This window comes from Dreissena polymorpha, chromosome 11 (assembly GCF_020536995.1).
Source record: "Dreissena polymorpha isolate Duluth1 chromosome 11, UMN_Dpol_1.0, whole genome shotgun sequence".
Lineage (NCBI taxonomy): Eukaryota > Metazoa > Mollusca > Bivalvia > Myida > Dreissenidae > Dreissena > Dreissena polymorpha.
In genome coordinates this window covers 68,267,230-68,292,416 of record NC_068365.1, presented here as the reverse complement: position 1 = coordinate 68,292,416, position 25,187 = coordinate 68,267,230, and the positions used below count along the sequence as shown (strand labels likewise).

The 25,187-nt window shown below is 34.5% G+C and overlaps 2 protein-coding genes across 6 annotated transcripts in view; one reads left to right on the top strand and one right to left on the bottom strand.

Moving 5' to 3' along the window:
* The window catches only part of LOC127849915 (uncharacterized), a 756,865-nt gene that overhangs the window by 471,958 nt on the left and 259,720 nt on the right, over positions 1-25,187 (bottom strand). The window lies entirely within an intron of this gene.
* Positions 1,393-24,222, top strand: LOC127850628 (macrosialin-like). 5 transcript variants are annotated; one of them, XM_052383809.1, is made up of 8 exons: positions 1,393-1,760; positions 16,206-16,337; positions 17,560-17,673; positions 18,568-18,649; positions 19,054-19,095; positions 21,063-21,194; positions 21,915-21,989; positions 23,711-24,222. In XM_052383809.1, the coding sequence occupies exons 2-8, from the start codon at positions 16,335-16,337 to the stop codon at positions 23,818-23,820; spliced, it is 558 nt and encodes a 185-aa protein (XP_052239769.1). In that variant the 5' UTR covers positions 1,393-1,760; positions 16,206-16,334; the 3' UTR covers positions 23,821-24,222. The 5 variants fall into 5 exon arrangements, with proteins under 5 accessions (XP_052239769.1, XP_052239771.1, XP_052239772.1 ...); XM_052383811.1 differs by lacking the exons at positions 17,560-17,673; positions 18,568-18,649; positions 19,054-19,095; XM_052383812.1 differs by lacking the exons at positions 1,393-1,760; positions 17,560-17,673; positions 18,568-18,649; positions 19,054-19,095 and adding an exon at positions 4,743-4,820.

Here is a 25,187-nt window from a genome sequence, read left to right as displayed (position 1 = left end):
CACTTATTATTCTTGATTTATATTATTATTTATTTATACCAGAACATTGTCAGAGATCAACCCAAATGTGTTTTATGCAACCTTAAATATATCGAGGATGAATATCACTTTCTTATTAAATGCCCTTTCTATGCCGATTTTAGGAATACATTCATTCCAAAGTATTATAAATCTCGCCCAAAAATGTTCAAGTTTATCAAACTACTTTATAGTACAAAGATAATAATTAAGTGTAAAGAAAACTAGCCATGTTTTGTTTAAAAGGCTAAATGAAAATGGGAGAAAATGTCTTCCATATATAGTATAATAGCATATCTTTTAAAAAGTCAATAAGCTTAGAATAATGTAAAACGTGTTGCAATCATTTTACAAAGTTTTTACATTATGTACTAACTAAGTATCAACCTCTTTCATGTGACATTCTCCCTAAAACATGTTGTATTCCATTCCTTTTTAAATAGATCTTTCTTCGAAATGACGTATGTTTTGTATTTAACTGAAACGCATGCTGTTATTGCATTTGCATGTTTATTACGATGAGCTTTATATATGCTTAAGCAAAAATAAACTATTCTGTTCTGTTCTTTTCTGACATAATAAGCAATAGTCATTGTCTACGTACATTATCTTGGTGTATGAAGTTTATCGTTTTAAATTTGAAAGCATGAGCAATTTTTTTTATTACTTCACGAAATTCAAACAATAAGTATAATCGTTCTTGATGGACATGTAAGAAATGGACATAGTGTAAAATAAACTACAAAGGACAAACGGTCAGTAGGAAAAACTAACAACGCATGCATGACAAATAGTGCTCTCCGATTTAAATCTAAATTGTGGAAAACGGTAACGAGTGTGAAGCACGTGCAGTTAATACATACATTTTGCAAGTAAAATCAAAGCGCTTAAGGCACTGCAGTTTTTCGCTGTTGTCGTCCTTGATTAGCTTGTGCGCATTGCACAGGCTAATCTTATTTGACGTGCAATAAGCCCCGTTTTCCCTGAAAGCAGCCAATATGTACAGATTTCAATGATAAACACTAGACTGGCCAATGTCGACTTACAAGCTGGTATATAAACTCACTGCTAGAGGGTATATACACTTACTTATAATCTTTATAGTCTGCTACAGACAGGCAGCGGTAATCGTCCCTTGCAGAATGAGTTGTGGTTCTTACCGTACTTAAGCCTTCTTAGCACATACTGATTTGCAAAATATGCTCTGTTAATTTAGCTGGCCGCTAACGCGACCAACTAAAACATATATATATATATATATATATATATATATATATATATATATATATATATATATATATATATATATATATATATATATATAGTTTCAGATTGGGTAAAATGGTGGGTCAAACGTCCATTTTACGGCCGTATTGTTGGGTCTTTAGTCGATTGTCGGGTCCCAAAGTCGATTATCGGGCCCTTGGACCCGACAGTTGAAGACCCACTTAAAAAAAGGCTGCTTAACATACTCATGACTATTTTTAAATTCAAATTTGCATATGTAATTTTACTCGAATTGTCGGGCCTATATCTCCCATTAGCACACATTAGGTCAAACTCCACACAGCAGTTACTTCCCTTGGGCATTCGCCAATCATTAATGTCTTTTTCTAGAATAAGGGAGGCCACTGCGTATGAGATTGACCAACCTCGGCGCAGTGATTTACCGGGAACCAGCATAGCAACGAACGACAACTCTGTAATAAAAATTGCCAATTTTCGCGGTTAAACTTAAAAAGGTAAGTGGCGATAATATTTATTAGGTTTATTTATATTTTTGGTTATTAAAATTATTCTGCAAATGACTGAATTTAAACTGAAACTGCAACCAATAATTAGGACACAGTTTCTGAAACGTTTGCTGACAATGAAAACATATTTCAAACATGTAAAGCCGTGGCACGAATTTAGGTGACAACCTTGTTACCGCAAACAAACAAATGTAACCTATAATCTGCATTTAATGCAGATATAGTGACATTCATGAAAGCAAGCATGATTGTAGCATTAGATCATTTCCATGCGATACAAGTTCAATATATGTTTTAGGCTGACTGCAATGGTTAGACTGGGGAAATAAATTATAAAAGAACAGAATCTTTAACCACACAAGACAGTTGGACTAGCCTTAGTGGTACAGTCATGTTACTATTACCGGATCAGTAGCGTAATAAAGTTGTTCTTGGGAAAAGCAATAAATGGTTTAAGACTTCTTTTACATCAGTTTGATAAGGTTTCCAGACAAACGCTCCCACAAACAATCGCTCCTACGCTAAATTAGTTCTGGCTTCAATAACTTTAAAATTCGCTTTCTATGAATTTTGAATGGCGCAACATTAAAGTTATGGACCAACCCCAGTAGGAAAGTCAACCAGGAATATACGAAAAGTTGACAGTTAACAAAGACCGCTCCAAAACAGCTTGTAAAAGCAGTTATTGGCCCAAATCAGCTACTTTATGTCTTTATTGGAAAGATTGACATTTTTCACATTTAACTGATATGTTTTTTTACAAAATACTATCTTAAACATTTAACATTTATCTTTTCTGCTCTAACATATAGACCAGTTGACGAGTGAAGTCACGCGCACCTGCAAATATTACACTCCGCCCACTGGTTGGCAAAAAGAGGTGAAATTCATATAAGCGCTTATAGAGAAAGTTGAAATAATAATCGTTTTTATTGATAATCATGCACTATATCAAATATAATTTTACTAACTATGTCTGAATTAAACATAAGCGTGCAAGGAAATGCATTTTTGGAACGATTATATTGTTGTTATTATTTGTTTTTACTATAAACGAAATCTGGAGTGGAACACAATATACGAGCACGGTATGCAGTTACCATAAAAATCTCTACTTGGCACATCTTCGCGACCATTTTTTAGATAAAAAATTCTCTGATATTGAAATTTTTTCAGAATAAAACAAATTTAATGAACGAACAAAAATAAGGATGTAAACAAACAGCAAATAGATCGACTTTATGTACGCAACATATAGTAACTGATTTGAACATGCCTGTAAAAACTTGCCTTGTTACACATTAAATAAATTCTCTTGATAAATGTAATTGTTTTTATTTAATTATTCACACCAATTTTGACACTCTTTGTTTCAGCGTTTTTAACCCTGTGTTTTATTGCACTTTTGTTCATCATAAAGCGATTATCTCGTTATGATCGGATACTGTCCAAACAATTACAAAGAACACATGGTGTGATAAATCCAGGGACCTATTCTTGGCCACTGCATAAACCACATGTGGCATACAAGTGTCTGGTCATTAAACATCATTTATGATACCTCCATGTCATCTCTTGGCATATTGAGCGATCATCTAAGCAAAATTGTAAAGCCAAAATACGAAACAGTTGCTTTAATAAAATATTTGAACATATTAACAAATGAAGATATTTGTCCGAAATGGATTAACAGGAATTAGTGTATGTATATATTAGCCTGTTTAATCATAATAATAGAGTGTTAATAACTATAAATTAAAAATATTGTGCAATTTCATTGCTACATGTACACAATTAACGTATTTAACGAGTGCCGGCAAATGTAAACTCGGCTATTCATGTTAAGATTGTACGTTTCTGTAGTGTATGAAATGACATGAAAACAAGCAAACAACAAAAGGGTAAAAAATACTTGCGTAAAATAAATTAATATATAGATATATTTATCATAAAATGCTAGATTGTTATCACTCCTTACCACCAGTAAAGAGAGTGCATGCAAAGACAGTTTAATTTGCTTAATATGCAGTTCTTGTTTTTCATATGTATGCTAAACTTTATGATATTGTCATTCGATGGAAACGAAACGGTAATTCATTTCATGTAAAATAAAATTACTACAATGTTTATTAATTGTAATGTATTCCGCTTTTAGGGCTTCGTTTTATAATTGATTAAATGCCCCTCTTGCACCTTCGTTCGCTTATGAACAATAACAATATCTGCACCACTTATAATTATAATCAAATTAATGTATGTGTTATTATCTTTGAAATATAATTTACCAAAATCTTACAATCACAAAAAATATGAAAGAATATTTATTGTTTTGTTTTGTTGGATTGCCAGTTTTTAGTCTGATGTATTAATATTATTAATATGTATTTTTATACAGAGGTAATTATATTTATGAAAATACATTTATTGGTACTAAATATTATATTTTTGCACTATTATTTAAGAGTTTTTATGTTTATTTCGGATTTTTGTATCGTTTTATTGACTAAACAAACGACATGTATACATGTTTTACGTTACTGTAACCAGTGTTTTTTGCCAACCAGCCAGTGCGCATGCGCGGAAAATCCCGAATGTAAACAATAACATTCAACTGGTCTATCGAGAAAAACAGTGACGTGACACACATGATTGAAATGCGAATCTCCCGAGATTTCACGGTCATATGATTTTATTTCTATTTTTAGTAACAAACCATGTGCTCAATTGTTTACAAATTCAGAAAGACATTTCCCGTTTTTTTTATAATTATTCTTGCTTGTTTTGTAAACAAATTGTTGTGTAAATACAAAATCAATGTACAAAATATTCAAAATTACCAAATTCACTTTGAAATCAGTGTTTAAATCCACCAGACGTAACTTGTTAATCACAAATAATAGATTTCAGAAAACGAAAGTAATGTTTACAATTCCAGCAAAAAATGTCAAGGTCGATCCGAAAGTATCCAAATGAAAACTCGTCACATGACAAAGCGACAATGGTGCAAAATTATGACTTTCAGGCTGATGAGAGTTATTTTCATCTATTGTAAGATGCATTTGAAACATTTGAATCTTAAAATATGCCCCGATGCAGTAATTTATATTCATTCACCAATATATGAAGGAATGTATCCAAGAAAACATACTGTCTTTGATTTATAGCGTGACATAAATCTGTCACCACTCTGGTTGACTTTCGATACAGGGTTGACTTCAGCGTACAGATATGTCAATACTATATAAACTGTACGCTGAAGTTTCTTTAGCTAACGCTAAATTTGACAGGGCGGACATTCGCTCCTACAATGTTTTGATAGGGCGGACAGTAGCTCCTATATTATTTTGCCAACTCGGACAATCGCTTCTACATTATTTTGTCAACCCGGACAGTCGCTCCTACATTATTTTTATTCAACGGCAAAACGTTCTATATGCCTATCAAAGACTTACACCTATAATTAACCGACAATTAATTTTGCCAACTTGTTGACAGTTAGCCAATTCAAAACATTACATTTCCTACATTACATTTATTGGAATACATGTAAGTGCCATTTTGCGAATGGGATTAACATAAAAACCGCAAATATGTTGTTCTTAATTTCATTTGTTTTTATGATATGACATTTATATGACATTTATAAACATATATATACACAAAATACACAAACGAAAAAACATCCAAACAAAAGGTCTTTTGTGTCTGTCAGTGGCTCACCGTCTTCTTTCTTACACGTTTTATCACCGATTATATTTATATAATAGCAAAGAATTAAATTGTTATATATTGATAGAATGTTATACCAGAAAAATTATACATTGAAGACGAAATTCATAAAATGCAACATGCAGGCAAATTCGACTGTACAGACATGTTCGATTTACTGCATAACCATCATATGGTTGACTTAGACATGTGCTTCTTTGAGTACGAGTGACCCTCTAAGCATAGCACAGACTGACTGCGTTTGTTTGTTAGAAGTTCCATGTTGGTAGTAAATTATTGGCGTAATATTGACATTACTATATATACATATTGTTTTCACAGATTGCTAAATTACATTTAAAGAATCGACCAACTGTAACATAGTTTCTTAATAAGTAAATTGATTTATTAAAATCACATTGATCCGCTCATGTTAAATTGGCTTTCTGTTAACAAGTTGGCAAATTTAATTGTCTGTTAATTATAGATGTTAGCCGGGTTGGCAAAATAATGTTGGAGCGACTGTCCGCCTTGTCAAATCCAAAATGTATTTGTGTTACCTTTTTTTCGCCGCAGAATTCATGCATTAACGGATCAGTTGTAGCTATAACGGATCACATGATCAAAACCACTCAAGGAGGGGGGCATTTAACATATTATTTAAACTGTCGAAACATGAACTTTGTTGTTTACAAGGACCAAGTTATATTGCCAGTTATAAATAATATTCATGTTTTTGTTATTGTTATTGATTGTTTTCTATATGTGATCTTGTATTCTTGTGTGAAATATCTGATGAAAATCCTAAATAGATCAGAAAGATATGGGCGTGTTAAAAACCATGAAATTATTTGAATCATATATAATCATCGATATTAAACATGGATCATAAATAAAACTATAAGATTGATGTCATTTATTGTAAGAATCAACAAGATTTTCATATATTTTAATATAATATATTAGCAATACGCATATTATCACGCTTGATCTGTTATCGTCCTTATTCTTTATTTCATTTAAGGTGCTGCAAAATCTTTAAACACGAATCAAAACTGAAATGGACTTTTGCAGGCAGGACTACTAAATGGCCTTAAAATTAATGCTTAAACTTCTTGCTTGCCAACATAGTTATACTAGCATGTGGCCGCGAACAATGTTTAACCTCGATTTGGAAACGAGACAGAAATCAACAAAATTGTATATAAATGTCAGCAAAACATACCGAAATGTTTGACAAAGAGTCTTTCCCATTACGACTCAATCAGTGCGTTTTAAAGAACAGACCTTGAAGATGCTATATATTAAATATCATCTAAAATATCAACTATTTATCGCAATGCGCAGTCTGTAATTTACTGATGTTTAGGAACCAAAAGTTAGGTAATGTCCGGTTATATGATCATATGCTAAAAATGAAGTATGCTTTCTGCTTTCTGTGCATTGATTTTTTTAATCCAAAATGTTTTGGGCCTGCCCAGCTAGCTGAGTTGATGGCTCAGTTGATAGAGCGCCAGACTGTCAATTTTTAGGTTTGAATCTGGGGGTAGGATAAAGTTTCTTCATAGAGATTGGTTCCCGAACATTGTAACATTGTATTTGTAGGTCATTCTTCCCCAACCTCTGAATCAAGTTGGGAAGAAGTGGGTCACTTGTGGTTGGCTAATACTGGTCACAAGAAGTAGGAAAGCTGGTTCATGTCCTGACCACTTGCAAAATGACCTTAATTTGGGTTCAAGAAGGCATTAAACCTGATCAATCTAAATTCAACCAAATTCTTTTGCCCAAAGGTCAGAGTTTCAAATACATTCCAACACAACAGCTGTTGGCAGTCACCTCGATTATTGATTATAAAGCCCCGTCCAGTTCGATTGTCAGCGGCTAGCAGTCAATAGTATGGTCGTTTCAATAACATTGCCAACAACGATCATTTGTCTAAACTGTTTTCAATTTTCTAAAGATTGACTGTTTCCAAAACACAATTTAATAATCTTAAAGAACTGGACCAACGTTATTCCTTCTTCTGTTTGAGATTTTGCAGAACTTCTCCCTAAAGTGACTTGTCTTTATGACATTAAGTGAGTAATAAGGCCTTTCAAAATTTCATTCTCTACAGTTATTTGATTAATCATTAAATATTATGAAAATTTAAATATCATTTATGTTAGATATAGAGCCATGTATTAATCTTGCATGATTTTCATGTCTGATAGATGTTTCACTCAACAGTTTGTTTATGCAGAAATAAAACAAGTAACTGATTTTTATGCCCCCCTTCAAAGCAGAGGGGGTATATTGCTTTGCACATGTCGGTCTGTCGGTCCGTCCACCTGGTGGTTTCCGGATGATTATTATAACTCAAGAACGCTTGGGCCTAGGATCTGTGCAAGTGGAAGTCAAGTTCTTAAACCTTTGCATGCTGGGAAATTTGTCGTCTACTAAAATGTTGTCTGCTGAATTTCTCAAATTAGCGTTTTCTTTGAATTTTTTCAAAGAATACTATAAGAATAGCAAACAGTTTGGATCCAGATGAGACGCCACAGAATGTGGCGTCTCATCTGGATCCAAACTGTTTGCAAAGGCCTTCAAAATTCAGTTCCAGCACTGAAAGAGTTAAGAAAATCCCTGGAGTTGGTACTGTGCATCATTTAAGATTCCTCTTTGTAGCCTTGACCTTGACCTTAAGTCATTTAATCTTGTTTGTTAATTTCAATTTCAGCTGGCACTACATGTTTTTGCCTTTATATGTTTGAACAAATAAAATGGGCATCAAATCCTTTAAGCAAACAAACAATTGACTCTGGGATACGGGATACCTTTCAAAAGGGGAAAAATACCATGTGACGGGCACTTTTGGGGGAAAATTGCAATAAATTGTCATAAACCGAAGGTTAATTACATGTAATAACCATTATTTGCTCCACTTAAAAGCTGTAGCTTTTTTATATGGCTTTCCCCTACCACAAGTGATTGGAGCTATACTGCAATCACTGTGTCTGTCTGTCTGTCCCACATGGGTTTATGAATAAAATAAAACATTTCAAGTTTCAAATGCTTAACTGTTCCCTGGAATTGTTCATGAAAAATGCCTTGTAATTTGTTTAGCAGTCACATAAACAACCAAGCTATGTAATATGGAATTTTCACACCCATTATTGCTGCTTCTTCCTGTATTTGCGCGATGATTATCTGAGATATTAACTCTATGATTCTATATTCTCAAATCTTTTCTATAAAGAAGGAATGTAGTTGACAATTGTTAATAGTTTTATTTGATCGTTCGTCAAAAAGTTGTAATTCTGTTACTCTTGTATCTTCAATGCAATTGAGTAATTAAATAGCAATTAAATTGAATGCGTTTTAATTCCCTTTTATTATTGTTTAATTTGAGTAACAATGCTATGACGTTAAATTTTATTTACACTTAAATGTATTATGAATATTGCTGGGCCAAGTGTGAGGTTGAGCGCTCTATAACCAGGTTTAAACCCCCAATGCTTTGCATTGACCGTTCCAAGGCGGTGACCCCAGCTTTATTCATATTTTGTGTTTATGTTGGTTTGTATTGTGCTGTATTGTGCTGTTTTGTACTGTTTGGGCAATCGGTCACTTGCCTTAAATAAAGGACCTACTAATTGTTTTTAATGAAAATTCAATACTGCTCCAGCAGCTGGAGTTTCACTTCTTTATATTGTATTATTTTTTAACCGATTTTTTTTCAAAACGTTCCCTCTGTGTCTTCTGTAAAGGACTAAGATTAATATTTCTTTGCCAAAATACACAGGAAATTTTTAATGGAATATTGATTGTTGCTTTAAAGCTTTTATGATAATCAGTAACAGAAGCAGTAACATTCAGCCATAATTATGTATCCACACGGCTATAAACTAATACCAAGCTTCCCATTCCCCTTCTTTTCAGATACTTCCTTTCTTTCAAAGGGAAACAGTGGTGGTAAACAGATGATATTGCAATATTGCAATACTTCTTCCTCTGCCAAAATACATGTTATAAACATTGTTGGGCCTCTTATCAGTTATAAAAATTGTAGGGTCCCATATAAGAAATAAACATGTTGACACTAATTTTCAGATTTCATATAAGTCATATTGTTGAGTCTCATATATGAAATACTGTTGGGTCCCATATAAGTAATATTGTGGGGTCCCATATAAGGTATATTGTCAGGTACCATATAAGAAATATTGTTGGGTCCTATATAAGAAGTATTGTTGGGTCCCGTATAAGAAACATTGTTGGGTCCCATATTTAAGAAATTTTTCAAGAAATATTGTCAGGTACCATATTATATAAGAAATATTGTTGGGTCCTATATAAGAAGTATTGTTGGGTCCCATATAAGAAACATTGTTGGGTCCCATATATAAAAAGTATTGTAAGAAATATTGTTTGATCTCATATAAGAAACATTGTTGGGTCCCATATACGTAAAAAGCATCGTTGGGTCCAACATAAAAGATACAAGTTGACATTCTAGGGTCCCTTATAATTTAATTAACATTAAATGTATAACTAACACTTTAGGTATCCATATAAGTAATGAAAATTGTTGGGCCTGGCCCTTTATTAGAAGTAGACATGTTTACACTTAATGACTAATGTTGAGACCCATATAATTAAAATATATTGCTAGTAGACTGAACTGCAATTTTCTAACACTGGTTTCAGTGACACACATTCACTGTGCAGATTTCTACTAAATATGTGTTGTTTTAATCTCAAAATTAGTCTTGAGCGTTAATTGACACACCCATTAAATTATTTCCTTATAACCATATGGTATCCGTTGTTAATTCGAATGTTATTTATCATTTTGCCGTTCATCGTAATTTCTTTTCTGCTTGCCACCATCTTGGACGATGACGTAAATACAGGCATGCTCAATCACTATACATTGACCACTGCCAGTATCCTCCGCAATATAGACAATCCCAGAATCGATAATATGGGCGCCGCCATATTGGCTATAACGTATTTTTGAGTAGTGACTTAATGGACTTTCCTACATTAATAGATAGTGACATCTACAATTATTTTGTGCTGAAAATGAACACACAAAAACCATACCTATGCTTATTTGCTCAAAGAGACATTCAGACAGGAGAGGAGCTTCTTTATGACTATAGTGTGTCTGATCTACCATGGAAGGTTAGTTATATCATATACATCATATTTAATAAATAGATGATGCCATTATCATGAAGAAGCACACATGAATGGATGTCAAACTACTAACATAACTTTTGTCATCAAACAGCTTATGGCTTTTCGCTAACATAATTGTATCCTCAAAAACAGCTGTTAACCCTTTGCATGCTGGGAAATGTGTCTCCTGCTCTAATTCATCTGCTGAATTTCAAAAATTAGCATTTTCTTCGAGTTTTTTTCATAGAATATTATTAGAATAGCAAACAGTTTGGATCCTGATGAGACGCCACATTCTTATTTTTTCCCTGTAACAAAAAGGAAAGAGCATTTATACATTTGTATTTGGTATCTAGCGTCTCTAATTGGTCCACTATCAGGATTGTTTAAATAATGCCCCTTTGGTTAAATTTGCTCCTTCCTTGGAGATCACATCTTTTACAAAAATTAATGAGCTATCAGATTCATCTTATGTTCCAAGTTAATCAACCCCACAAATCAATAAGAGTTCAGCAATCTTTATTATAGCTGTTGAGCAATATTGGGCTTTTTTATGTCCCCCACTATAGTAGTGGGGGACATATTGTTTTTGCCCTGTCTGTTGGTCTGTTGGTTGGTTGGTTGGTCTGCTGGTTGGTTTGCGCCAACTTTAACATTTTGCAATAACTTTTGCTATATTGAAGATAGCAACTTCATATTTGGCATGCATGTGTATCTCATGAAGCTGCACATTTTGAGTGGTGAAGGGTCAAGGTCATCCTTCAAGGTCAAACGTCATATAGGGGGACATTGTGTTTCACAAACACATCTTGTTGGACCTTTTGTTTAGTCTTGTGTTATCTGGTACCTTTTATAAAATCAATATTAAGTTACTTTTGCAATAATTTGTAGGAAAAGAAAGCCAATGGTATGTTTAGTTCACAGTTTTGAATGGATGTTATGATACTTTGAATGGTAATATTGGGAAGTAAGTAGGTAAATATTCTTGTTTAAATTGTCTAATTATTGAGTCAGCCAATCTTGTGAAATACAATTTAGCAGAACGTTCAAAGAAAATAAGTTTTTATGGCCAACTTCGCATCATGGTTGTCAGTTTTTTTCAAGGCTGATAAATAGTTATGATAATTTCAATACTGTCAAAAGTATGCAAATGATAGTTGGCACACATATTCATGTACATCTCTTAGGAAAAAAGCAACATAACTTTAAGCGGGTATATTCGATTTTTAAATGCGTTAAATTGTAATATATTGAAACAAATATGCTATAATAACACGCAATATGCAAGAAAAATGATACATTTAAGATGAATTTCATAAAATGCAGCAAATGCAAACTTGCGCACCAAGCTGATTGTGACGAAGATAATTCGTACATATTTTCCTACAATAACCGATGCATTCGTCTTTTAAGTAAGTGTTCGTGTGTCGTATGAATCAATATCGCTGCAGGAATTTAAAATGAACCGTTAAACTAAATTTAGATTCACATCTTACATGCATGATATACATGCTGGCGAATTCGACTGTACAGGCTTTTTCGATTTCAATTTTAAATATTCTGCTTATTTCGCATTTTCCGACAAATGTTCTTCTTTACTTGTATTTTAGTTTATATTGAAATATATGTATAATAAGTTTTTTGCACATTTTATATTAATTAATAAATATTTGACAAGATCGTATATACCCGCTTTAAATGGTCTGCCACCTAGGGCAAACATGTATATGATACTTGAATTATCCAGTGAATGGCAAAATCAAATTCAAAGGTATCATTACAGCCTGCTTGTTAAGATTTAATTTTCATGTTAGTTTGCATGTTTTCATTTTTAGCTCATCTATTTTTTGAAAAAAAATTATGAGCTATTGTCATCACCTTGGCGTAGGCGTCCGATTAAGTTTTGCATTTACAGGGGTTTTTCTGCCTATTTTGGGAAAAGGAGTCTGACCAAATTGGGAATTTTTTATCGACACAATTGGCCATTTTGGGAAATTTTGCTTCGATTAAACAGCTCATTTGGGAAAAAATAGTGAATATATCATGCTTAAATAATTCAGTAGTTTAACAAATAAATTTGTTTTTATTTGTTATTTTGTCTTCTTTATATAAACAGATGCAATATTGGGCGTGTTCAACGTTTATTCAAGTACTGCATTTTTGTTTATTAGTTACAGTTACACTCTGAGATAAGAACTGAACAGTCAAAACCTTATAGCAGATATTTTTTACCAAAACAAACACTGGTTAGTCACACAAGTTATGAGACACTTCATTCTTTAAAGAAAAAAAAAATTTTTTTTTGGAAGTTGGGACTTTTTTTTTAATATTTTGGTTTGGGATCGGGTCCGTTTGCTTTGGGAGTGCCTCCGTTTTCCGGAGGCGCAGACAGTGCTGAAAACCCCCTGATTTAGGTCCACTTTTCTCATTAAGTATCAATGCTTTTGCATTCAAACTTGGTACACTTACTAACTATCAAGAGGGGACTGGGCAGGCAAAGTTAGATAACTCTGGCGTGCATTTTGACAGAATTATGTGCCCTTTTTATACTTAGAAAATTGAAAATTTGGTTAAGTTTTGTGTTTAGGTCCACTTTATTCCGTAAGTATCAAAGCTATTGCTTTCATACTTGCAACACTTATTAACTATCATAAGGGGACTGTGCAGGCAAAGTCATGCAACTCTGACTGGCATTCTGACGGAATTATGGGCCCTTCATACTTAGAAAATTGAAGATTTGGTTATGTGAATTTTGTGTTTAGATCCATTTTACTTCTAATGTATCAAGGTTATTGATTCTAAACTTCAAATACTTTCATGCTATCATGAGGGTACTGTACCTGGCAAGTTGAATTTTACCTTGACCTTTGAATGACCTTGACTCTCAAGGTCAAATTATTTAATTTTGCTAAAATTGCCATAACTTCTTTATTTATGATTAGATTTGACTGATAATTTGACAAAACAACTCTTAACTGACATACCACAATAGACTCCCCCCACCTTATAAATGACCACCACACCCTTACACTATACCCCCCTCCCCCCACCACCACCCAGCCCATTTTATTTTTTATGTTCCCATTCACTATAGTGGGGGACATTTGGATTTTCCCCTGTTGGTCTGTTTCTGCCAACTTTAACATTTTTCAATCACTTTTGCTATATTGAAGAAAGCTACTTCATATTTGGCATGTATGTGTTTTTCATGGAGCTGCACATTTTGAGTGGTACTTTCTGATAATGGGTTAAAATGAAAGTGAATATCTGTTAACAGTTGCACTGCATAAGCATGAAATAAATTGCCTGGATTATTTCATTTATTTTTCTTACACATACTGCTCTGATAGGGAATACATGTTATAAACATGACTTGCGAGTTTTTCACACCTTTATTGACATTACACAACAGATTAACACCAATGAGCTGTCGAAAGTCGTTTAACCTCTATGCCATTAAAATCTGTTAAATGGACGAATAAAGCAATTAAGCTGTGATCTTCGCCATCTTTGTACCAGATTGCAGAATTTCCAATTTCAGATTTCCAGTTTGCGGAGTCATTTTTGCCAATTCCCAATGGTCAGAATATTTATTTATTAGGTTGTTTACAATGTTTATTATTGCAATATTTCTGCCTAAATACATGTAATAAGAATTGTTGGGCCTCTTACAAGTAATAAACATAGTAGGGTCCCATATAAGAAATAAACATGTTTACACTAATTTTCGGGTCTCATGTAAGTAATATTGTTGGGTCCCATATAAGAAATACTGTTGAGTCCCATATAAGAAGTATTGTAAGAAATATTGTCAGGTACCATATAAGAAATATTGTTGGGTCCTATATTAGAAGTATTGTTGGGTGCCATATACGAAACATTGTTGGGTCCCATGTATAATAAGCATTGTAAGAAATATTGTCAGGTACCATATAAGAAATATTGTTGGGTCCTATAAGAAGTATTGCTGGGTCCCATTTTAGAAACGGGTTTTTTACCTTCTATAACAGACGCCGAACTAGGCTGTTTGTTTCCCCTTTCTGGTCAAAAAAATTCCACCTAAAAAAAAATATATATTTATTTTTAGCTCCATCTGGCCAGCGGGGCTTATGTCATGGTCCTGTGTCCGTCGTGTGTCCGTGCGTGCGTTAACTTTTTCTTTAAACATCTTCTTCTTCTTCTTTTTACAGTTTTGAGCACGAACAGTCCGTTTTTCACGATTTAAAACGGCCGTTTTTGTAAATATTCACGGACATGAAAGGATTGTGAATTGGCCGTGTCAAAATTGTGAAATGTCCGTCCATGGCCAATCGCAAAGAAGGAAAAAAAGCCCTGAATCCACAACGAATACAATGACACAATACAACATAAAGCTAATTATGGCATGTTCACAGACATTCAAATATTTTGCAGAAATGCATTTGCCGTTGTTATACATTTTTATACACGTATAATATGTACGTAAAAACGACACCCTTCTATTACTCATCATATTAAGGGTTGCGGCATGTGGATATTGTCTTTAACATCTTGAATGGCAAAAAGGGATATTTGTCCGTTAAATGAAGGATTTTTTGGCTGTTTTAAAGAATTTGAAGTATTATAAAATTGTTTATAAGTTTTTGTCACAGTGTATATGGGTTCCTCTACCCCTCCAGTGCACATATTACTCCTCGTCAAATTTTTCTTGGTCATACGTGCACTGTTTGGGTAGAGGAACCAATATACACTGTAAACAAAAAACTATAACTTATGATATACATAACAGCAAAACTTCAGTTGTAATGTCCAATATACTTTTCTGTAGATTTCAGTAAGACCCACCAATGGATAATAATATCAAGGCCCAACTGTTGACTATATATTTATATATATGTGGCGCGTTTCTGAAAAAGGCCCCTTTTGTGTGAACGTCAAATAACGGAGAAATGACGTTGTGAAGATATGCATTATTTTTCGACGTTTAAAAATTATTTAAGACAAACATCACACAAATTTAATCACTATGCTAATTCATTTATTTTAGAAAGTGTAACAATACAAATTGGCCATATTACATGTATAGTAATAAACAACAGACAAAACTTCTTGCAAAATTATATCGTCAAAATAGTTGCATTGATATAAAAACATTTTTAGAGTTCACACAGCATCTCTTGAAAATTATAGGTTTGAACAAGTTTTCATTTGATCATATAAAACGTGTACATTATCTGAATAGGAAAAGAACGAACTTTAAGAACATTTTAAAAACTCAATTTATTTTTGTCACATTCATATGGCCTTTTTTTCTAAACCATGTCACGTAAACATAATAGCAAAACCTTCTGTTATCCAAGCCAATATATATTTTCTATAGATTTCAGCAAGACCCACCAATGGATAATAGACATACAAGACCCCACTGTTGACATTATATGTTTACAGTCATTAAGGCAACTGTTGAAGACACCCACAGTCTAGAATCTATACAGGAGTCAGAGCCTCTCATGATACAACATGCCAGTGTTGACTGTGCTGATCATATGCAATCTACAGGTTTCACTTTGGTTCTTTCAGAGTCCATGTCAACTGCTGACAGTGAAGAGCCAGGCAGTCTGACCCATGATAGGAAGGAGCCAAGTGAAGAGCCAGCCAGTCTGACCCACGATAGGAGGGAGCCAAGTGAAGAGCCAGCCAGTCTGACCCATGGTATTTCTGTTATCTGTTGGGCCTCTTACAAGTAATAAACATCGTAGGGTCCCATATAAGAAATAAACATGTTTACACTAATTTTCGGATATCATATAAGTAATATTGTTGGGTCCCATATAAGAAATACTGTTGAGTCTCATACATGTATAAGAAGTATTGTAAGAAATATTGTCAGGTACCATATAAGACATTCTTCAAAAGTTCCAAGGTTACTTTGTCATGGCGATTTGCCAATCATTGGTTCAGCATTTCTTACTTGCTGTCAATATACCTTGAGCGACCATTGCAGTCCTTTTGTTTACTTTAGTCTTTGATACATAGATTTGTTATTTTATATTAAACTTTGCTGTTAAATCAAGAAATTGTTGTGTTGTTTTATATGCATGTATTTGCTTTGGTTCGAATATGGCCATATTAAATGTATGCAAATGTGTTATCCTTGTCAAATAAAAAATCATTTCTTGAAACATTCAAGGTTCAATATTGAACTTTCTATTTATTATTCAGTACTTATTTTTTATTTTACAAACTGGTACAATCGTTCACAATTACTTCTAAAGTCTAGTTGTGCAAATATGGGATTGCTTAAGCCATTTAAGAATTATGGTCTTTATTTCATATCCCTGTACAGATGAGATATTGTGACCTGAAGGTTTCTTCATTATGGCACAATATTTATTTAGACTTTCAGCAATTATACTACATTCTCTTCCAGTTTAATGGCATACATACATACATGTATACTTCGGCTTTTATACAGAAATAAGTAATTATGTTGAATTTGCTTGCCATCAATTTGTGAATAAATTATAATAAAATCTTTTATGGAGACCTTTGATTTTGGCAGCTTTTGTATGACAGAAAATGGTTATCTGTGAGAACCCAATAATTGATTTTAAATTGTTAGACCCAATTGTTATATTTAACATAAATTTTGGCATATATACAGGAAGTAGCTATTTTCAAAATGGCGGATCATGTAAATACCAAACCATGTGTTGGCTTTTTCTGAATTAAACATTACAAAAGTTTTGACTCTGTAAATGCATGGTGTGATTACAAGAATTTGGAGCACCATAATGACTACAACTATACAGATAAAAGCTTTCTTGTGTACATCTTTTCTGTAGAAGATGCAAAACAAATTGTTAAATTGGCAGCAAACTGGAATGATGACTGCATATTTGTGAATATAATCAAGAATTAACATGCTTTATAGATTCTTGACATGACTCATGGTGAACTAAAATTGCTTGCAAAGCATCTGGGACATGATGTGAAGACCCACAAGGAATATTATCAGTTGTCTTCCAGTACCATGGAACACTCAAAGGTATATATTTCATTAATAAAAATCTTTAAATTTTCCATACACAGATATTTGAAAAACTAAATGCTATATTGTAACTAAGAGGGCTAAAAGAAAGAATAATTTAACAGGCAGCCACAGTAAGACCATATCTGATGTTGACTTTGACTAGTATGCTTTGCATTAATGGCTTTTTATGCCCCCTGGATCGAATGAACGGGGGTATATTGTTTTTGGCTTGTCTTTCTTTGTATGTGTGTGCGTGTCAAGGTGTGTGTGTGTGTCCAAAACTTTTACCAAAACTTAAACGTTTGATCATAACTTTTGAAATATTGAAAACAGCAACTTGATATTTGGATTACATGCGTATCTCATGGACCTGCACATTTTGAGTGGTGAAAGGTCAATGTCATCCTTCAAGGTCAAAGGTCAAATAAAAAAAAGCGGCATAGTAGGGGCATTGTGTTTCTTACAAACACATCTCTTGTTGTGAGTGTGTTTTGTGCTACAACCAATGTCCATGCCAAGGTGTAAACTCTCCAGTTCATGTTATTGTTGTTTTGTCTATTTAGCCCTCATTGTCATACTGTTTAGTGTTGTCTGCTAATTTGTTGCCATTGTTGACTATTTTATATTATTGTGGCTTTTCTTCATTTATTCAATGTGACAAAGCTCTAGTTTCTTTAAGTGTTGTGGCAGATAATTGAGATTATATTATTTGTAGGGCTGTGTAATTTACAAATATGGTACTGTGCAGACTTTCACAAGCTGTCAACAAAATAGCATATGGCAACGTTTGTGTTCAATTATATTGATATTGAAATAAAAAGTGAGGTCAGGGAACTATGGATTGCTACTGTTGTTATGATGGAAGTATTGTTGACACTGGAATATTATGGTCTTCTTGAAATTTTATAGGTTGCCCTGATGTTGTATGCTGTTGAAAATGGTAAAGTCAATGAGTGGAAGGGAAGGCAGATGAAGGACATAGTAGTAGAAGGTTTGATTATAAGAATTTTATTAATATAATTCATTTTACTGAATTGGGATGGAGAATTTTTGTTACTTTCTCTCCTATGGCTGTCAGTAAATTCGACTGAATGATCATTCTTCAGAACAAAACAGAGCGCTTGAGAACAGACAAACGATGTAAAACATTGTTTGAAAGGCGGGGCCCTTGTTTTGGCCACGTTAATTCAATAAGTCTAAAATTTACGTGGTAAAAATAGGCAAACCTATTTTATGTGCCTTGAAAATTGTTTATCCTCTTAAAGAAATGCTAATGCAACAAAATACTTTTTAACAACCTTGAAGTATTGAAAATATTTACTGTCGTATCAAGAGTGACTTCTGGTTATTTTTTTCTAAATAGTTATTTCTAAAATAAAAAATCATTTTTTACAGATTTACCTCTTCCAATTGAAGACGAAGATGGCCATCAAGAAGGTAAAATAGTTATTTATACCCATGATAGATCATTGGCCACTGTTCATTTGTATTATGAAAGTGGTCCATAACAGAGTCATTGTTATGGTAGCCCATTAAAAAAAAAAGGAAGTATAGGAATACCTTTAGATTTGGACACCTTATGAAATAGTTTATATGCTCAATTAGACATTTCTGTTTCTGAGTTATTTTAATGATTTAAAGGATAAATAACTTACTTGCAAGTATGAAGATTTTCTGATTTAAATTGTAAGCAGGTCTTATAACATATTTTAGTGGGGGATATGTGTGTTGTTATTTTGTGTACATCTCATACCTTATACCGAAAAGCATAAAAAACACTTTTAGAAGTGCTTTTGGAAAACAAAACATTTCCTTTGGTATTTCTATTATCATATAATAAAGGCCCACCTATTGATGATAAAGACATGACCCAACTGTAGACTATATATTCTAGTACAATTTTCTGTTGTCCAAGCCAATATATATTTATGCCACCCTTCGAAGAAGAGGGGGTATTTTGCTTTGCACATGTCGGTCGGTCTGTCGGTCGGTTCGTGAACCAGGTGGTTTCCGGATGATAACTCAAGAACGCTTTGGGTTAGGATCATGAAACTTCATAGGTACATTGATCATGACTTGCAGATGACCCCTATTGATTTTGAGGTCACTAGGTCAAAGGTCAAGGTCACAGTGACCCGAAATAGTAAAATGGTTTCTGGATGATAACTCAAGAACGCATACGCCTAGGATCATGAAACTTCATGGGTAGATTGATCATGACTCGCAGATGACCCCTATAGATTTTGAGGTCAAAGGTCAAGGTCACGGTGACCCAAAATAGTAAAATGGTTTCCGGATGATAACTCAAAAACGCATACGACTAGGATCATGAAACTTCATGGGTAGATTGATCATTACTCGCAGATGACCCTATTGATTTTTAGGTCACTAGGTCAAAGGTCAAGGTCACGGTGACCCGAAATATTAAAATGGTTTTCGGATGATAACTCAAGAAAGCATATGCCTAGGATCATGAAACTTCATAGGTAGATTGATCATGACTCGCAGATGACCCCTATTGATTTTGAGGTCACTAGGTCAAAGGTCAAGGTCACAGTGACCCGAAATAGTAAAATGGTTTCTGGATGATAACTCAAGAACGCATACGCCTAGGATCATGAAACTTCATGGGTAGATTGATCATTACTTGCAGATGACCCCTATAGATTTTGAGGTCAAAGGTCAAGGTCACGGTGACCCGAAATAGTAAAATGGTTTCCGGATGATAACTCAAGAACGCATACGGCTAGGATCATAAACTTCATGGGTAGATTGATCATTACTCGCAGATGACCCCTATTGATTTTGAGGTCACTAGGTCAAAGGTCAAGGTCACGGTGACCCGAAATATTAAAATGGTTTTCGGATGATAACTCAAGAAAGCATATGCCTAGGATCATGAAACTTCATAGGTAGATTGATCATGACTCGCAGATGACCCCTATTGATTTTGAGGTCACAAGGTCAAAGGTCAAGGTCACGGTGACCCGAAATAGTAAAATGATTTTCGGATGATAACTCAAGAACGCTTTTGCCTAGGATCATGACACTTCATAAGTACATTGATCGTGACTCGCACATGACCCCTATTGATTTTCAGGTCACTAGGTCAAAGGTCAAGGTCACAGTGACAAAAAACGTATTCACACAACGGCTGCCACTACAACGGACAGCCCATATGGGGGGCATGCATGTTTTCTATAGATTTTAGCAAGACCCACCAATGGATAATAGACATACAACACCCCACTGTTGACATTATATGTTTACAGGCATTGAGGCAACTGTTGAAGACACCCACAGTCTAGAATCTATACAGGAGTCAGAGCCTCTCATGATACAACATGCCAGTGTTGACTGTGCTGATCATATGCAATCTACAGGTTTCACTTTGGTTCTTTCAGAGTCCATGTCAACTGCTGACAGTGAAGAGCCAGGCAGTCTGACCAATGATAGGAGGGAGCCAAGTGAAGAGCCAGCCAGTCTGACCCATGATAGGAGGGAGGCAAGTGAAGAGCCAGCCAGTCTGACCCATGGTATTTCTGTTGTCATATAATAAAGGCCCATCTATTGATGATAAAGACATGACCCAACTGTAGACTATATATTCTAGTACAATTTTCTGTTGTCCAAGCCAATATATATTTATGCCACCCTTCGAAGAAGAGGGGGTATATTGCTTTGCTCATGTCGATCGGTCCGTCTGTCAACCAGGTGGTTGTCATACGATTACTCAAGAACGCTTGGGCCTAGGATCATGAAACTTCATAGGTACATTGATCATGACTTGCAGATGACCCCTATTGATTTTGAGGTCAAAAGGTCAAGGTCACGGTAACCCGAAATAGTAAAATGATTTTCCGATGATAACTCAAGAACGCTTTTGCCTAGGATCATGACACTTCATAGGTACATTGATCGTGACTTGCAGATGACCCCTATTGATTATCAGGTCACTAGGTCAAAGGTCAAGGTCACAGTGACAAAAAACGTATTCACACAATGGCTGCCACTACAACGGACAGCCCATATGGGGGGAATGCATGTTTTCTATAGATTTCAGCAAGATCCACCAATGGATAATAGACATACAAGACCCCACTGTTGACATTATATGTTTACAGTCATTGAGGCAACTGTTGAAGACACCCACAGTCTAGAATCTGTACAGGAGTCAGAGCCTCTCATGATACAACATGCCAGTGTTGACTGTGCTGATCATATGCAATCTACAGGTTTTACTTTGGTTCTTTCAGAGTCCATGTCAACTGCTGACAGTGAAGGGCCAGCCAGTCTGACCCATGATGAAATGAGGCAGCCAAATCCTCAAGGTATGAACTAAATTTGAAGACGGGTTTCTCTGCATTTTCTATCATTATGTGACAGAGTCTTATGTCATGACTGTATTAAAGTAAATGAGTAGTCCAAGTCAAGTGTGATGCTCTAGACGACCTCCTCTGTGATCTACAGGGTTACAACAATGTGCTTGTAAAAGTCCTTGTAAAGTACAAAGTAGGCAGTTTGCTATGAAAGTTAATGTTTAGTACTTGTTCTTCCAAGAAATGATAGTTCTGCGAACTGTCAGTTCTTATATGTGTGAAAAATTGTTTTAAACTGGTGTTAAAACAGTTTCAGTTAGTTCATTTTACCTCCGAACATGTTCAGGTTTTGTGCATTTTTATCAGGAAAACCTTGCTCTACAATATTCAATCATTGTATCACTTGCAGTGTTCTGCCGTGAAATTTTACTGTTGGGGACCCTTTAGGATTACAAAAGTGGGGACAAAAAGAAAAAATATGGGGACACAGAAATATTTTTGTAGCAGAATTAAATGTGTGGAAACTAATAACCTTTAACTTGAACTTTTAAACGTGCTTAAACTTCTTACAGTCAGGTTGTAACATTGTTATTAAAACTGGAACATTCAAAAAACTTTTTAACACTGTCAAACAGTTGTCAACATATTTACAAAACTTTGAACAGATTTATGGTCATTGGACTCCGCATGTCAAAGTACTTGTTCGATAATTAGAAATACCGATAGTAAAGGCGTTTTCTTTTTTGCTTTATGCACAATCTGCATGTCATTTTGTTGTTGTCAAACAGTGACCAAGGACATTTTTGAAGCCAATTTTCTTGGAATGTACGTTTAGGGGCAGACTTTTTTCGTAATTGCTAAACGATGTTGGGACTTGGGAAGACTCTGTTGGGTTGTTAATATTATTGTCATATTTTCTAATTTTACTTGCCGGAGGAAAAAAAATAAATGGATTTTGTTTTCTTTGGCCTGTCACTTTAAGCCATTTTGATAGGTTCGGAAATTTCCTTGATATCTGATTGGTTGTTATAATCTTAACTTACCAATGAAATAGAGTGTTAATATTAAATAAATTAACCATTGGCTGCGAAATGACGTCATGTCCAATGAAATAGTTTGTTCTGGTTACACATTCACTCGATTACTTTACCAACTTACAAATTGAATCGATTAGTTTTTATTTCTAATTCATGTGCGCCCGCGGACCCATATACAGAAAACGGGTGGGGACAAATATTTGTTTTTTGCGACAATAACACAAGGGCGCATCCACGGCAGAACACTGACTTGTTATGTTGATACTTTGTGTGCAAGGATCAATTCAGTAGAAAAGTCAACAAAATAAAGGGCTTACAGTCACTGAACAAATGAGTTTGCTGCTTAGAGTGTATATTTTTCCCAAAAATATTTGAAAATTTCCCCTCTTGGAAGTGTAGTTCAATTTTAAATCCTCGTTTAAATAATTCACAGAAAAGCCAAAAAATGTTGATCTTTGAACATAAACATAACATGTTGATGACAAAAAAAGTTGGAATAATGTTTTTCTCTCTGTGTATGGTGAATTATGGTGTTACAACTTGATTTTGTATGTTACTTGCTTAGCATTGAAATTTCCCCTTTTACACGTGAATTATCCCCCTCTCAGGGGACCCGACCCCTTTCCCCCAAAACTGAAGAAAACACTGACATGATACTCATTGCTATTTTATTTTTTATATCTATTCTTGTTTTAGGGACAGGGACAAGAAAAGGAATGAAACGAAAGTGGGCCAGCGAAGAGAACATATGTTTCATGAACTTTTTTAGAGATGAATTAAGAGAAAAAAAAATGCCATCTGGCTAAAAAATAATGGGGTCCCTAAAAATACTTACCGGAAGAACAGTGGCCCAGATAAGGGCAAGGGTCCATAACATTATTATGGAAAAACAAAAATGGAAAAAGAATTGTTGAATTGTGGAATATGTTTATGCCCCTGGTAGGGTGGCATATAGCAGTTGAACTGTCCGTCAGTCAGTCAGTCTGTCCATCTGGCCGAAAACTTAAATGGCCATAACTTTTTCAATATTGAACATAGCAACTTGATATTTATACCCCTATAACAATTGGTAATGGGGGCTATATAGGAGTCACGTTTGTCGGTCTGTCCCGATATTTCATCCGATCTTCACCAAACTTGGTCAGTAGTTGTATGTAGATAATGTCTAGGTCAAGTTTGAATATGGGTCATGCCAGGTCAAAAACTAGGTCATGCGGTCACTTAGTATGTTTTAAACTGTAAGTTTGTACGGACCATAGCTATGTTATTTATCGTTACATTTTTAAATGACTCGGTACATTTGTTCACCATCATGGAACGGTGTGTCGTGTTAAAAAAAATTACGTCAATATCTCAAAGGTCAAGGTCACACTTGGGAGTTCAAAGGTCAAATGCTTGGCCGGGCCATAGCTTTGTTTTTTATTGTGAGATTTTAAAATCATTTGGCACATTTGTTCACCATCATTGAACAGTGTGTCGGGCGAAAGAATTACGTCGATATTTCCAAGAACAAGGGCACAATTTGAGTTTAAAGGTAAAAAATGGCCATAATTGAGCTTGTCTGGGCAATAACTATGTTGTTTATTGTGCGATTTTAAAATCGTTGGCTCTTTTGTTCACCATCATTTGACAGTGTGTCGCGCGAAAGAATTACGTCGATATCTTCAAACTCAAGTTCGTAGTTTTAGTTCAAAGGTCAAAAATGGCAATAAATTATCTTGTCTGGGCCATAAATATGTCATTCATTGTAAGATTTTAAAATGACTCTGTACATCAATTTTGTTCAAAGTCATTGGAAGGCTTGTCATGTGAAACAATTCAAGAGTTCAAAGGTCAAAATGGCTATAAATGATAATGGCATAATGATTCTTAAAAAATCGCCATAAATTGTATTATCTTGTTTTGTGAAGACAGCATACAAAATAGTCTGTGTCGATGCGTTATGTGGGGGTATATGTCACGTCTGTGACAAAGCTCCAGTTGGCATGCATGTGCATCTTGTGAAGCTGCACATATTGAGTGGTGAAAAGTGAAGGTCAAGGTAATCCTTCAAGGTTAAATGTTAAATATATTGCTTCTGTCCGTCCGTCTGAAAACTTTAAAATTGGCCATAACTTTTGAGCTCACCTGAGTGCAACATGCTCATGGTGAGCTTTTGTGATTGCCTTTTGTC

Excerpts from the sequence above, each read along its gene's own strand:
- LOC127850628 (XM_052383808.1), top strand. The coding sequence starts at position 16,064 with ATGTTTACAGTCATTAAGGCAACTGTTGAAGACACCCACAGTCTAGAA. Across the intron at positions 16,338-21,062 it reads GCCAGCCAGTCTGACCCATG|AGTCCATGTCAACTGCTGAC; the intron begins GTATTTCTGTTA and ends TGGTTCTTTCAG. Across the intron at positions 21,195-21,914 it reads GCCAGCCAGTCTGACCCATG|AGTCCATGTCAACTGCTGAC; the intron begins GTATTTCTGTTG and ends TGGTTCTTTCAG.